This window comes from Antennarius striatus, chromosome 12 (genome assembly GCF_040054535.1).
Source record: "Antennarius striatus isolate MH-2024 chromosome 12, ASM4005453v1, whole genome shotgun sequence".
NCBI classification, from domain to species: Eukaryota; Metazoa; Chordata; class Actinopteri; order Lophiiformes; family Antennariidae; genus Antennarius; species Antennarius striatus.
The window spans coordinates 6389221-6404314 of NC_090787.1; the positions used below are offsets into that span (position 1 = coordinate 6389221).

Genomic DNA, 15094 nt, shown 5'->3' on the forward strand with positions numbered 1-15094 from the left:
GTCAGTTTGTGGGTCAGTCTGTCTGTGGGTCAGTCGGTTCTGAACGATGTTTAGTTCTAGATGATGGATTTTCTCCACGTCTGTCTATGAGTCACTCTGATGCTTGTGGAGATGCTTGCCTCGGTCACATGGTTACCTTCTTAAAGGGGCCGCTCCGGCCGCTAACACTAAATACATTAGCACTAAATGAAACCAAGCTAGCAGAACCAACCAGAAACAAATGGTGTGACGTTAGAAGATGCCGAGTTGATTTGAAATCTCAATGAATGAGAAACTTTTTCCGAATGTAGTCAAAGCTTCAAAAGACTTTAGATCAGACTGTAGAGTCCCATCGGCCTCTGGAGCGATCGCTATAATCATCCTCCAGGACACGCAAACACTGAGCAGCATGTGATGAAGCACCTGAGCATGATGAAGCACCTGAGCGTGATGAAGCACCTACCTTCTGTCTGACACTGATGTCTGTCTGTCCTCCTGGACGCATCCCTTCTGTGACAGTGGCTTCCCATTGGCTGAAGCCTTCACAGAATCTACCTTCCCATCATGCTCAGCAATCACTTTGGGGGCATGTTTTTTCTCCTGAAACAGGAAGTAGATTTGAGATGTCCATTATCACATCCTGTAAAACAGGAATGTCTTCTCCTTCAGGCAGACGGATAAAGCTGGAGACTCAGCCGACGTTCAGAAGCCTCCAAGGCTCAGGTGTGATATCATGTTTAAACTGAGCTCAGGTGTGATGTCATGTTTAAACTGAGCTCAGGTGATATTTTAAAGCTGACTTTATCATGTCTGTCTCACTTAAACCTGATTCTTACCCTCACGGCCTCCCGTCTGCTGCCGTTATCCCTCCGCTTCTGTGTCTCTTTTTTCTCCTCCTCATTTTTTCCCTCATCTCCCTCCTCATCCTCATCTCTGGCCATCTCTTCAGGTTCCTCTTCTGCTTTCTTCTCTTTCCATCCGTCTGTCTTGTCCTTCTTAACTCCATCGCTCTGAGCCTCGAGCTGAAAACACGAAGGTGTCAATAACATCCTGATAAAACATGAAGGTGATCAATAGCATCCTGATAAAACATGAAGGTGATCAATAACATCCTGATAAAACATGAAGGTGATCAATAGCATCCTGATAAAACATGAAGGTGGTCAATAACATCCTGATCACTGCAGGTTGAGTTCAGCAGGTCAACACCTGAACACCCCCCCTCCCCCCCGACGCCCTTCAGATGGGGTGACACGCCCCCTCAGCCTTGGCTCTTTGTTCTTGATCAATTATGATTGGTTAGATTTGGTCATGAAACGTAATAATTGGTTAAGGCCGGTATCACAGCTAACCAACCAGAGGTGAGGTCGAGTTGGTCTCACTGTGATGACCTCAGTCACCGCTGGAGAGGATCACACACACACACACACACGTTTATATTTTTTTTGAGTGTATATGTATTATATGTCTTTATCCTCAGCAAATGTAGCCACAACAGGACACAAGCCAGTGTCTTATTGTGCCGGTCCCAAGCCCGGAGAAATACAGAGGGTTGTGTCAGGAATGGCATCCGGCGTAAAACTTTTGCCAAATCAAACATGCGAATCAAACCTATGACTTCCATACCGGATCGGTCGAGGCCTGGGTTTACAACGATCGCCATCGGCGCTGTTGACCTACAGTGCGCCGGTGGAAATTGGACTACTGTTGGTCGAAGAAGGAGGAAGATGAAGAGGACAAAGACAGAGCGGAGGACAAAATGGTGGAAGCTGGAAAGGGAAGAGTGGTGCATGACTTTTAGGAAGGAGTTAAGACAGGCTCTTGGTGGTCAGGAGGTGCTTCCAGATGACTGGAAAACTACAGCTAATGTGATCAGGGAGACAGGTAGGAGATTACTTGGTGTGTCATCTGGAAGGAAAGTAGATAAGGAGACTTAGTGGTGGAATGGGGAGGTAGAGGAGAGTATACAGAGAACGAGGTTAGCTAAAAAGAAGTGGGACATTGAGAGGACTGAGGAGAGTAGACAGGAGTACAGGGAGATGCAGCGTAAGGTGAAGGTAGAGGTAGCAAAGGCCAAACAAGGGGCTTATGATGACTTGTTTGCTAGGTTGGACAGTAAGGAGGGAGAGACTGATCTATACAAGCTGGCAAGACAGAGAGACAGAGATGGGAAGGGCGTGCAGCAGGTTAGGGTGCTTAAGGATAGGGATAGAAGTCTATTGACAGGTGCCAGTAGTGTGATGGGAAGATGGAAAGAGTACTTTGAAGAGATGATGAACGTGGAAAATGAGAGAGAACAAAGACTAGAAGAGGTGACGGTTGTGGACCAGGATGTAGCAAAGATTAGTCAGGATGAAGTGAGGAGGGCACTGAAGAGGATGAAGAGTGGAAAGGCAATCGGTCCTGATGATATACCTGTAGAGGTTTGGAAGTGCCTAGGAGAGGTGGCAGTAGAGTTTCTTAGATAGTGAGAAGATGTCTGAGGAATGGAGGAGAAGTGTGCTGATGCCCATTTTTAAGAACAAGGGAGATGTGCAGAGTTGTGGCAACTACAGAGGAATAAAGCTGATGAGCCATACAATGAAGTTATGGGAAGGAGTAGTGGAAGCTAGACTAAGGGCAGAAGTGAACATTTGTGAGCAGCAGTATGGTTTCATGCCAAAAAAAAGAGTACTACAGATGCAGTATTTGCTTTGAGGATGTTGATAGAGAAGTACAGAGAAGGCCAGAGGGAGCTGCATTGTGTTTTTGTAGATCTGGAGAAAGCTTATGACAGGGTGCCCAGAGAGGAGCTGTGGTATTGTATGAGGACGTCTGGAGTGGCAGAGAAGTATGTTAGAGCGGTGCAGGACATGTATGAGGACTGTGGTGAGGTGTGCTGTAGGTGTGACAGAGGAGTTCAAGGTGGAGGTGGGACTGTATCAGGGTTCAGCTCTGAGCCCCTTCTTGTTCGCTATGGTAATGGACAGGCTGACAGACGAGGTTAGACAGGAATCTCCATGGACTATGATGATTGCAGATGGCATTGTGGTCTGCAGTGAGAGCAGGGAACGGGTGGAGGAGAAGCTAGAGAGGTGGAGGTTTGTCCTGGAAAGGAGAGGAATGAAGGTTAGCCGCAGTAAGACAGAGTACATGTGTGTGAATGAGAGGGACCCAAGTGGAAGAGTGAGGTTACAGGGAGAAGAGATCAAGAAGGTGGAGGATTTTAAGTACTTAGGGTCAACAGTCCAGAGCAATGGCGAGTGTGGAAAAGAGGTGAAGAAGTGTGTACAGGCAGGATAGTACGGGTGGAGAAAAGTGTCAGGTGTGATGTGTGATAGAAGAGTTTCAGCTAAAATGAAAGGAAAGGTGTACAAAACTGTGGTGAGACCAGCGATGTTGTTTTGCCTAGAGACAGTGTCACTGAGGAAAAGACAGGAGACAGAACTGGAGGTAGCAGAGATGAAGATGCTGAGGTTCTCTCTGGGAGTGACCAGGAAGGATAGGATCAGGAATGAGTACATCAGAGGGACAGCACATGTTAGAGGTTTTGGAGATAAAGTCAGAGAGGCCAGACTGAGATGGTTTGGACATGTCCAGAGGAGAGATAGTGAATATATTGGTAGAAGGATGCTGAGTTTTGAACTGCCAGGCAAGAGGCCTCGAGGAAGACCAAAGAGTGTTCATGGATGTAGTGAGAGAGGACATGAAGGTAGTTGGTGTGAGAGAAGAGGATGCAGAAGACAGGGTTAGATGGAGGCAACTGATTCGCCTTGGCGACCCCTGAAGGGAAAAGCCAAAAGGAAAAGAAGAAGATTTCTTTATCCTCGACAGCAGCAGTACCCAACCTTTTTAGCTCCATGGACTGGTTTATCTAAGACAATATTTTCTTGGACCAGTCTTCATTTGCTCGATAATCGTTAGTGACGCCAGGACAGCTGTAGTCTAATAATAAATCATCCGCAGTGCTATTATGTAAATAAACAATAAACAACCTTTTTTTCATAAATTGATAATCAACATCTCTGTAAACGAAATTGTAAGAAATAATTATATTGAAAACTTGATAGAAGTGACAGCACTGATGAGGTTTATTTTGAAATATAGCGACTCACAATCAGAGCATTCAACGTAGGAGAAATATTGATCATTTCCAATATAAATGATATATAAACGATAATCAATTAAGTAATAATTACAATAATGAGAATTAGTGGTTGGGGACCGCTGATCTAGGGGTAACGGGAGACAATGAACGGTACCGGTCCATGGCCCGGGGGTTGGGCACCACTGCTCTACAAGTGGTCTCTTTCCTGAGCAGGTTGGGGCCCTCCAGCAGGGGGCAGCAGAAGCTCAGTTCACTGGGTCTGGTGCTGGGGACCGGAGGGTGGTGGGTTCAAGATGTGTGTGTAGGTTCTCAGTTATTCAGGTCAAGGTCAAATCAATCCACTGAACTTTAGAGAAAGCCCGGGGGATAGATTTCGAAAACTCCCAAAAAGATTGTCTCCGCAGGTTAACCAGGTGATCTGTCTCATGCTAATGACCCTCATTAATAAACAAAGATTAAACTCGCATTTCAACGACCCCCCTTTCATACCCCCACCAACCATTGTTGATGAGCCAGACGGGTTTCAACAATGGTCGTTAGCACTGACCACACCCCACAGGGGTAATAAACTGGCCAGACCAGACACCTTCAGAATTAAAGAAACATCTTGACGAGAGGAGAAACGTCTTTCTTAGAGTCCAGTGGGTTGATTTAAACAGCTCTGGATTGGTGGGTTCGAAGCCCGTGTGGATCAAAAAGCTCAGAGTGTAAGCTGGCAGTGGGAGAAACCATTTCACCTACCGCTACCGCTGTGAGTTTACCGCTACAGGAGCACAGAAGAAGGGAGACAGCATAGTTCCAAACAAAGGGAGGTTAACGAGCGTTCTCTGTCGCTCCGTCACTGCCTTGCTTTTGGGTAGGTGATCCTAAAGTCTTTGTTGGTGCTACTAACTTCTAAATTTGGGAGCACCAGTGCTACCAAGAAAAAAAGTTAATTTGAGCCCTGTATATATATATACAGTATATATATACTGTATATATATATACAGTATATATATATACTGTATATATATACAGTATATATATACTATATATATATATATATATATATATATATATATATACAGTATACAGTATATATATATATATATATGTGTGTGTGTATGTATACATAGAGGACGTTATTCAGAAATACACACACACTCGTGTGAGTACAGGTGTGTGTTACCTTCAGTTTGTTCTCCAGCTCCAGCAGCCCGTCACTCAGGTCTCTGATGGACTCGACCATCTCTGAATGCTGACTGACCGTCTCCTGTACGATTTGCTGACCCTCCTGCAGCCCTGAAACACACACACACACACACACTGGATGCTTGTTGAACACGAGGGCCTCTCAGTGGTCCCTGTGGACGCCGTGCTGACCGTGGACGGTGACGGCCAGCTGGCGGATCTGCCAGAGCCTCTCCTCCTGCTGGGGGACGGTGGGCCACACCAGTGTCTGGAGCTGCTGCTGGAGGATGGACACGCCCTTGGCGCTGCTACACCTCCAGGACAGCGTCCTCACCCCCGCGATGGTGGTACTCGCCTCCTTGCACCAGCAGCCAAACTGTTGACACAACAGCTAAAGACTAGCCACGTCACCGCTAACTGGAAAACAATCTGTTTGCTTAGGTAACCGTGACAACCACCTCCGCCAAGGCTTGCTGCAGTCGGTAGCTCATCTCTAACGTCTTCTGATGCTCACTCAGACTTAGCTCAAGGTCTTCTATCTGTGTCTGCAGCTCACTGCTGGCATCCTGTAGCGCCTGGGCCGTGCTCCCGTCCCTGACCTCTGACCCCAACTGTGCTGTCACAATCTGCACACGCTCCCTGAGCACCTGGAACACACACCGATCAGCAGACAACTGTTGCTGGTCCCAGATGGAGCTTATGACAGGTGACATCAGCCCAGATCAGAAGCGTTCCTCACCTGAAGCCGGTCCTCATACAGAACCAACTGCTTCAGCTGCTTCTGGACCGCCTTCACGCTCCTCGTCCTGTCCCGTCTCTTCAGGTAGTTAAACTTCAGGTTAGTGAAGTACCTCTTCAGCGTCTTGAAGGAGTCACAAAGCTTCAACACGAAATACACAGAACATAATTCAAACATGGGTCACGTTCATACAGAGTTCCCAGGAATCTCAGATCAATCAATATTTTTTTTCTGCCTCAGACCAATCAGAATGTTGTCGTTGGATCTAGACCAGGGGTCATCAAATGGCGGACCACGGTCCGGAACCCGTGTTCACTCCATGATAAATTCACAAGTAGATTTTCTTGGCGCATTTTTACTGACGGTCGCGGCTACAGACGGGGGCGCTGCTCCTCCAGTTAACACAGTAGTAGCGCCATTCAGTTCAGCCAATCAGCCAAAGCACAGATCTCTCCTGAAATCCGAGCTGAGGGTACAATGACCGAATAAAATGCAAACGAATGTTCACTAAAGGCATGGTGGATTTTGGGGCAAAATAGAACATTTATTCGTGATGGGACAATTGTGAATAAGTACTTAAAAGTTGTTGTTGAGACATTGAGGGAAAACAGAAAGATGAGATGTGTGGAAAAATTTTGGACACTAATTTTGGACACTTTTTAAAAAAATATTTTATATACTGGTCTGATCCCCGAAGGGAAATTAAGAGCACACTCTAGTTAGTAAATACTTCAAACGCATACATATTAGTGATTACAGGCCCCTGTAGCGCGCGCGCGCACAGACACACACACACACACACACACACACACACACATCTAGCGCCCCAAATGAGCAACTTGTACAGGAGGATGGTGCCTTGCTCAAGGGCGCCTCGGCAGTGCTCCAGAGGTGAGCTGACACGTCAGCCCTTTATTTTCAAATGTTGTTGTTGATGTTGATGTGATGAAGGTGTGAAGTCTGTTATATTAACACGTCTGAAAAAAATCACCTAAATAATTAAAATTAATACAAATCCTTCACAAATCCCAACAGAGCCTGTTCAGCTCCGTGTTGATTCACCAACATAGCTCTGAAAGGGGTATTTTTGGAGCTGGGGGGTTTCCACTGAGGAACATTCCTGTGTCTGGTGGGGGGCAGCGGCGTCAGATGGCTGATCTGACGTCTATTCAGAGAGAATGTCTGCGCTCTGAATAGATGAAGGTGAAACCCGAGGCACTGCGGTGACGAAACAAGCTAGTATATTGATCATCCAAGGTAACAGGTTGTAAAGAAATCGTACAGCATCAGAACATAACAAACTATAACACCTATTCACCGTATGATGATACACTAGATTACATGACAGCATTAGTTCAAAGTACAATAAATACACAGCAGCATTAGTGTAAAAGGCTGTTACCTCAAAATACACTTCCATGACCTACTAATAAGGAAAATGGGGTTCTGTGGAATATTAAAATACAATGCTGCATAATGGTGCGCTGAATCAGTCCTAGAGGTAAAGTCAGTATCAGGAGGTAGCAAACAAATCTTTATGTACTAATGTACCAAGAAGCTCCATCAGAGTCAAAAACTCAATGTAGAGACCATCACTGAGTCCAAAGAAGCACCCAAACATTTCTCGTCTCAAGCACTTCCTCAACTTTGCCCTCTTCTTTCTTTCTTTCTTTCCTGACATTTGAACCTTTGTGTGACATTTGTGAGCAGAGCCCAACAAGCTGAATCAGACTGTAGTCTGACATCCTTGAAGAGAACCCAAAACACTGACCATTAGTGATGAGACCAGAAATATATCTGTGTTTCCAGTGAGCAGTGAGATGATCAGAGATGGGTGAATTCTGCTGCTCACCTGACGGATATCATCAGTCACCTGACCAGTCATCTGACCAGTCAGCTGGGCGCCATGGGTTTGGACACGTCGTGGAGCTGAGTCCTTCAGCCACGAACCCCAGAGAGAGCCCAAAGAGGCAAGATGAGCCTCCAGCTTCTGCATCCTGAAGCCCATCCAGCCCTGAGGGAAAACAGGGACACCGTTACCCAGGTCCACCTCCAAACACCTTGAAACGCCTCCAACCACACCTGGTTCCCAGGACACTATTCCATGTGACATTGAGTCATTATTCACAGATAGCACATGAGTTTTCAGGTATGTGTGTGTGTGTGTGTGTGTGTGTGTGTGTGTGTGTGTGTGTGTGTGTGTGTGTGTGTGTGTGTGTGTGTGTGTGTGTGGGGTGGGGTGTTCATACACTGGTCCTGATGGCGCTGCAGATGTCTGCTTTCAGAGTGGAGGCTGTGGTGAACAGATTGTGGACCTCCTGCTGCTTCTCTATGAGCAGACTCAGCTCAGATCCAGCCTGGTCCAGTACAGCAGCAGAACCGTTTGAAGGACTCCTCATGTGTGACCGGAGCAGCTCCTCCAGCTGAGAACACAACACAACACAGATGAGGCCGTGAGCAACACGACCACAAGAAGATCCAGACTGGAGAAGGTCCTGTGACGCTGCTCCTTCAGCCTCCGGAACCAGCCCGCTGTACGGGTCATCAACGGAACCAGCCGGGTGTACGGGTCACCCACGGAACCATCCAGGTGTACAGGTCATCGACAGAACCAGCCAGGTATGGGTCCCCCATGAAACCAACCGGGTGAACAGTCACCCACGGAACCGGCCGAGTGTATGGGTCACCCACAGAACCAACCGATCTAAGGTGGCACCTGGTCAGGCAGGTTAACACCATGTCCTTCACCCAAGACACCTCGAACAGAATGCACTGATCTCCAGATAATCTGGAACGGAGGAAGGAAGAGCTTTCAGCTGTCAGGATCCTGGTCTCGAACGACCTCCAGGTTCAGGTTCGTGGGCAGAACCCTCTCAGGTGGAGGTGTGACCCGTGTTCCTGGGGAACAGATGGAGGAATCTTGTGCTGCACCTGTGTAGACCTCTTGGGTTAACCCTCCATGGACTGTTAGGATCATTTATTCCATGTTCCCCCTCCTGGGGAGAGAGACAACCCCTCCTCCCCCCGGTTCTCCCAGAGGTTTCTTCAGAGATTCTATGGAGTTTCCATCCAGCAGGATGGTGGTGCGTGAGACAGGAGCTTCTCATTCTCCTGGTTGGTGCCACATTTTCAGTATTTTTTGTTTTATTGACTCTCTCTGTTACTCCTCTGACCTCTCCTAGTCTCCATTCACATCTTTACTAACTCGTCTTCTTCCCTGGAGTCTCTGTGCTCTACTGTATGTCCTCACAGGTTTCCTCAGGTTCACCCCTCATCTATCCATCCGCTGTGGACCTGCTGCCTTTCTTCCTACTTACCATATCATCCATGCAGCTGTAATTGTGCCTTGAATTAAACAACTACATGATGGGGAAACATGTATTGAAGACAACAACCCAGGAGTAGGTGAACACATCCTGACTGTCACGTCCCCAATTCAGCACCTGCATCAAATTGTCTAACTATAACCATAAAGACACTGACTCTATCTGGCCTGACACTCTCTCTCTGTCTCTCTTTCTCTGACCCTGTCCTTATCTTCATGTTATTTCTTTTCCACCCAATCGGTCAAGGCGGATGGCCGCCCAAAAGAGTCTGGGTTCTACCCGGAGTTTCTTCCTAAATGAGGGAGTTTTCCCCACCACTGTCGCTTATGCTCTGTTTAGTGTTTTTGAAGTTTCATCTAATGAAAAATTGTAAAATCTTCTAAATGTTCTGAATGTGATTGAAGTTTTATTGCATACAATCTTCTTCTTCTTCTGAAGCACTTTAGTGCTTTCATCGAATGTAAAATTGTAAAATGTTTGAATGTGATTAAAGTGTTTTTGCAAAAATCAAAAATCTGGAGCCTCTTTGAGACTCAGTCTTATTTTATTTCTGAATTTTATTTATTTTATTTAACTGTATTTGTATTGCATTTTTGAGAAATGCACCTGGCCTAATTGGTTTGCTGATGTGCTTGGCCTTTTTTCTTTTGAATTTCATTTATAAAGCACACTTAATCAATAAAAATATGGATTTCAAATATTCTCTTCTTGGTGAATTCTATTGATTAGTCATGCACTACAACTTTGTGATGTCCTAGAATTCAAATTCTTTATTTGGGGGCCTTTAGCAGGTATGAGATTAAAATGCGATTGATTAGATTAATTACAGGATTTGTAATTAGATTCATTTTTTTAATTGCCTGACAGCAATAATTATTATATATAATAACTAATATTAATCTGATGTACAGTGATTCATTAATCTGGCGTGTGGACATTTCCTTTTGACAATCAGATTTCACTTGAATATTGTTTCTATATGTTTATATATGTTTGTAAATTATTTTTGGTTTAGTTATTGCTGTTAACGTGAGTCTATTTGTGTGGTTTTTTTAAAATATATACAGTGATCCCTCATTACTCGTGGTTAATGCGTTCCAGCACCACCCCCAAAAACAAAATTCTGCGATATAGCGACGAACTATTTAATTATTTACGGTAATTTGAACGTTAATGAACCCTCCCCATACTGATATTAAACCACCTTCTATCTGTATTACGTTTTCCCACACTCTGATAAACTATTTAAAACACTTTTGTATTCAAGAAAAGTAGCAGGAAGAACCACGAGTCGGAACGCAACGCACACATGGAAGTTGTAAGCCAATAGCATGCTTGTACAGTATCACATGACTACCTACTAAAAATCTGCGATGTAGTGAAGCCGCACATCTTGAATAAGCGAGGGATTACTGTATATTACAAGGTAGCATCACTCATATTACATACAATGACACAAAGCTGTATTATTCCATTCTATTCTATTCTTTTCTATTCCTCAGCCGGATCGAGGGTCTTTGGCTAGAGTTTCTAACACTAAAGGATGTTACTCTGATTGAGAATCCCTCATAAATTTGGCCAATATGAACTGAATCAGACTGATTGATCAGCGTGACTCACCTGAAGAAACACCTGGTGAAACTCTAGCTGAGAGGTTAGCAACCCAAAATATTCAAAGAGCCATACTGGACCACAAAAACCAAAATCAAATCTGTCGGGAGCCGCAAAAAATTAAAGTCCTATATGAAGGAGACACAGGCTGTAAGTATATATTGGATATACTCTTTATTTAATTATTTCATTTGGTGATTTATGTCTGGGGAGCCACCAGGGGGGCGCTAAAGAGCTTCATGCAGCCTCGAAGCCACAGGTTGCCGACCCTCGCTCCAGCTGATTTTAGCATGTCTGCTCTAGGGAAACTCTGGTAGTTAGCATAGCATCTGAAGGTCTGGCTGCTAGCACGTCAGCACTTCTACTGAAATACAAATACCAATAACCCCAACCCATCAGCACCGGTTGCTGAAGCTCACAGCAGACCCACATGGATCCTGCTCTACTCACCTGGTGGGATGTAAGGTGGAACCTGCTGGTCAGGTTCAGGATGGTCTCAGTCTGGTGGATCATGCTTCTTACCCTCTGGTGGAGGTTCAGCAGCTCTGACAGACCCCTCTCCTTCACTGCTCTGCTAGGCACCTCCTTCAGCCTATCCCGGAGCATCCTCAGAGTGTCCCAAGTCTTCTCCACAAACTCCACCTCAGAGCTCAGTTGCTGGACGTGGAACAGAGAGTCTAGTCAAACAGGAAGAAAGGCCCAGCAGACAACAGTGTCCCAGTTCTGCCCTCTTCTCAGGAGGTTGTCTCTGTCTCATTAGGTGGAGGCGACTCACAGTGAAGTGTGGCCGTGCCCAGTTGAAGCGCTCTAGCAGCATGGAGGTCTGCAGCTCTGAACCTAGGTCTATGTGAGTGCAGTAGTCCAGCAGCTCAGTGATGGAGGTCAGGTCCTGCAGGCCCTGGAAGCATACAGCACTCCACAGTGGTAGTGGAACCATTTTGTGCTACATGATACCACATGAACCAGTTCACGTTTCTCCAGCTCTACTCTGATGGTATCAGTACCTTCAGCAGTCCATCCTGGTACCTACGGCAGTACTTCTCCTGCTGGACCTGGAGCTGCCGCTGATGCTGCAGCTTGTCCACCTCTTGCTTGATTCTACTGAGTTTCTCCAGTGCCTTCTGGACTGCAAGCACCAATGAGGACAGGTTGATCCCTGACCGCAGATCCTAGAACACAGATATGACATGAGGTATCAATCTGTCATTTCCCATCAAATGACTCCTGATGATGTTTGTCCAGATTCACTCTCATCAGCTCAGGGTGACTCTGCAGGCTTGAAAGCAACTAGACTTCTGTTTAGGAGTTGAAGATGTTCTGCCTCTAGCTCAGCTCCAGAACTGGGTTCTAGCCAACTAGTAGGGAGTGTGTAAGCAGGTATTAAGGTCACGGTAATATTCAGTCCACCATTTGGCCTTGACATGAGCACCCAAGGTTCTGTAGATGTACAGTCCTGGACTGCAGACACTGCACTGATAAGCTTGTGTTTGGGTCTTTGTCTCAGGGTATAACTGGGGTGGCAATGCTCTGGGACGTGTTGTAGAAAACTTTGAATTGAATATTTCAGATACGCTATGAATGTGATGATACTGCATATTCCTTTTATTCCGTTTTGGTGTAGCGTTGCTCTTTTGACAATTCTATGGTGACTTGGCAAAGACCCAGTGTGTGTGCTCTTCAAAGATGTGTCTTCCTTTTCTTGTCCTTCTGCCTATCTACTGAACTCAGTTCGTGATATAATTTCATGTATTTTCATCTCATCTTATAACAAAAACAAACAAACATGATATAAATTTGACACCGGTTGTCTTGTTACCATGGTAGCAGCCTGGATGCAGTTGTTTCCCAGCTGCTGGGTGGTAATGAACCTGTTGAGTGTCTGCTGCCAGGCGACCTCCATCACTGGAGACCTGACATGGACCTCCTCTTCCTCTTCCTCCACCTCTTCTGGTGTCCCTCTGTACATTGTTCTCATTTCTTCCATCTCCTCCATCACCTGGAGAACAGGATCACAGACAGCTAGCAGAACATCCATCCATCCATCCATCAGGTGTCAATTTAATGTTACTCAGATGTTAGTTTAGAGGTCCCATATTCTGCTTTTAATTCATGCCATTCAACCTGCCAGATGTCCACCTACACTGTATTTGGAATGTCTTGCCCCAAACCGATCTGTGGTCCTCAATATCTTTGAAGATTGATAAAATCACTTCGGCCCCGAAACGCCCCGTCTGAGCTCTCTCTTTCAACACCTCCCTCCCCCCTCGGGTTTGCATGTGTTTGGTGTACATGCGTGCGCTCTACCAACCTATCGATCAGCATAGTCTTTTTTACTTTTTTAACTTTCAGTAACTACTTGACTACGTATTTCGCTCTTATTTTCCTTGTGTTTTTTCTTGTTTTTCATGATGTAACGGTTAATTTTTCTGCGCGAAGTGTGGAGATGCTTTATCAGTCAGCTGAACGCGGCTCCGTGGCTCCATTGTGTAAACAATGCATGGGCTGATCCAACCAAGACCACCGTTGAACATCGCAGAGAATTTGTGGAGTAAAACACTATGTTTTGCAAATGGGACAAATGCCTTTAAGGAATATAAGGTAATGTCAGCCTGTAGTGGCGGTGAACCCAGGGGTGCACCGGCTCAGGATCAACTCTCCATTCTAACCTTGCAATTTCATTGTACCACTGTATGATGGCAATATAGCTTCTTAATCTTATACTGATGACAGATGTATGGACTAACATTGAGTATGGAACTGGTGGTAGGACTGTGTGTGTGCCTATTACTGGTACTGAGTATAGACACCAAACAACACTGACCTGCTGGGCCTTCTTGAGGAAGGTCATGAAGGACTCCAGGAGATGGGAATCAACTTTCCAGTTCAGAGACTGCAGCTCCACCAGACCCACTTTACTGGAGAGCTCAGGACTCCTGGAACCGGCAGCAGGGGCATCAGCAAAGGTTGTACTGGTTCTGGTCCATCTGCCTCTCTTCAGCTGTTCTGTCAGGTTTTTCAGAGGGGATAGTGGGCTGCTGGGGTCCCTTGGAGCATAGAGACTGGGTCGACTGGCGTGCAGTGGTCTGATCTGATCCAGGACCTGCTTCATATTCTCTGCATCCAAACCTACAGACTGGAGACAGGAACATTGTTATATATATATATATATATATATTATTTTTTTTATTTTTTTTCTACCAGGAACCCATGGAAATTCCATGATTAAACAATAATACCAGAATTCATACCAAACATAAAACGAATGTATTGTTATATAAACAAGACCAAGACCGATGGAACAAAGCGCTCTTCGAGATGCCGTCAGCCAATAGAATGCACGTACGGTATCACGTGACTGCCCACTAAAATCCACAATGCAGTGGAGTCGCAATCGTTGATGCGAATGCGCGAGGGTGCACTGTATATATAATAATAGCAATACAGATAGAAGGTGGTTTAATATCAGAATGGGGAGGGTTCATAAATGTTTAGATTAATAAAAATAATAGTTTGTTGCAATATACCGGTTAAGTTAGTTATTTGCAGATGGACCTGGAACGCATTAAAACCACGAGTAACGAGGGATCAATGTACACACACACACACACATATATATATATATACATACACATATGGATTTTTGGATTTGCAGCACATACAAGTATATCCGAAGAGGCTATAGCACAGTTACAGCTGTAACGTCAGTAACAAATGAGATCATAAATGCTTCTGATAACAACAAGTTCTGTGCTACTATATCCCCTAATCTACAGCTTCTGAGACTGTGGACCATCAGCATAGGCTTCATTAATACTGTACTAAGGTGGTTTTTTAAGTACCTGACTGTTAGATCTCAATGTGTGACACTACATAATAGATCATAGATACCTGTAGATATATACTTCATTAATCCCGAAGGAAATTAATTGTACCTTGTCCCTACCAGTAGTAACAATGGGTGTCCCACAAGGTTTAGTTTTGGGCCCATGCTATTTTCCATTCATATAAAATCTAGGTAGGGAGTCAAAGCGAACACAGGTTAATCTTGATGCAGATGATAGCATTCTGAATACCCCAGCTCCAGTGAAAGAAGCACTTATACTATCACAAACCCACCTGTCTGTTAGTACTGTAGTGTACTCTTCTGTGTGTAATTGTCATTTATGTCTTGTCCTTTGTGTA

General features: G+C 45.2%; 1 protein-coding gene across 2 annotated transcripts in view; it reads right to left on the bottom strand.

Annotated features, from left to right (window-relative positions):
* Nucleotides 1-15094, bottom strand: part of LOC137605264 (coiled-coil domain-containing protein 141-like) — a 37796-nt gene that overhangs the window by 7455 nt on the left and 15247 nt on the right. For both annotated transcript variants that reach the window (XM_068329814.1, XM_068329813.1), the window contains 13 exons: nucleotides 13734-14045; nucleotides 12729-12908; nucleotides 11917-12081; nucleotides 11688-11810; nucleotides 11363-11569; nucleotides 8225-8398; nucleotides 7828-7989; nucleotides 5976-6116; nucleotides 5695-5883; nucleotides 5429-5612; nucleotides 5235-5347; nucleotides 816-1001; nucleotides 443-579 (listed from right to left, as the gene is read on the bottom strand). In XM_068329814.1, the coding sequence (XP_068185915.1) occupies nucleotides 443-579; nucleotides 816-1001; nucleotides 5235-5347; nucleotides 5429-5612; nucleotides 5695-5883; nucleotides 5976-6116; nucleotides 7828-7989; nucleotides 8225-8398; nucleotides 11363-11569; nucleotides 11688-11810; nucleotides 11917-12081; nucleotides 12729-12908; nucleotides 13734-14045 (2273 nt within the window). The remainder of the gene's footprint in view (nucleotides 1-442; nucleotides 580-815; nucleotides 1002-5234; nucleotides 5348-5428; nucleotides 5613-5694; nucleotides 5884-5975; nucleotides 6117-7827; nucleotides 7990-8224; nucleotides 8399-11362; nucleotides 11570-11687; nucleotides 11811-11916; nucleotides 12082-12728; nucleotides 12909-13733; nucleotides 14046-15094) is intronic.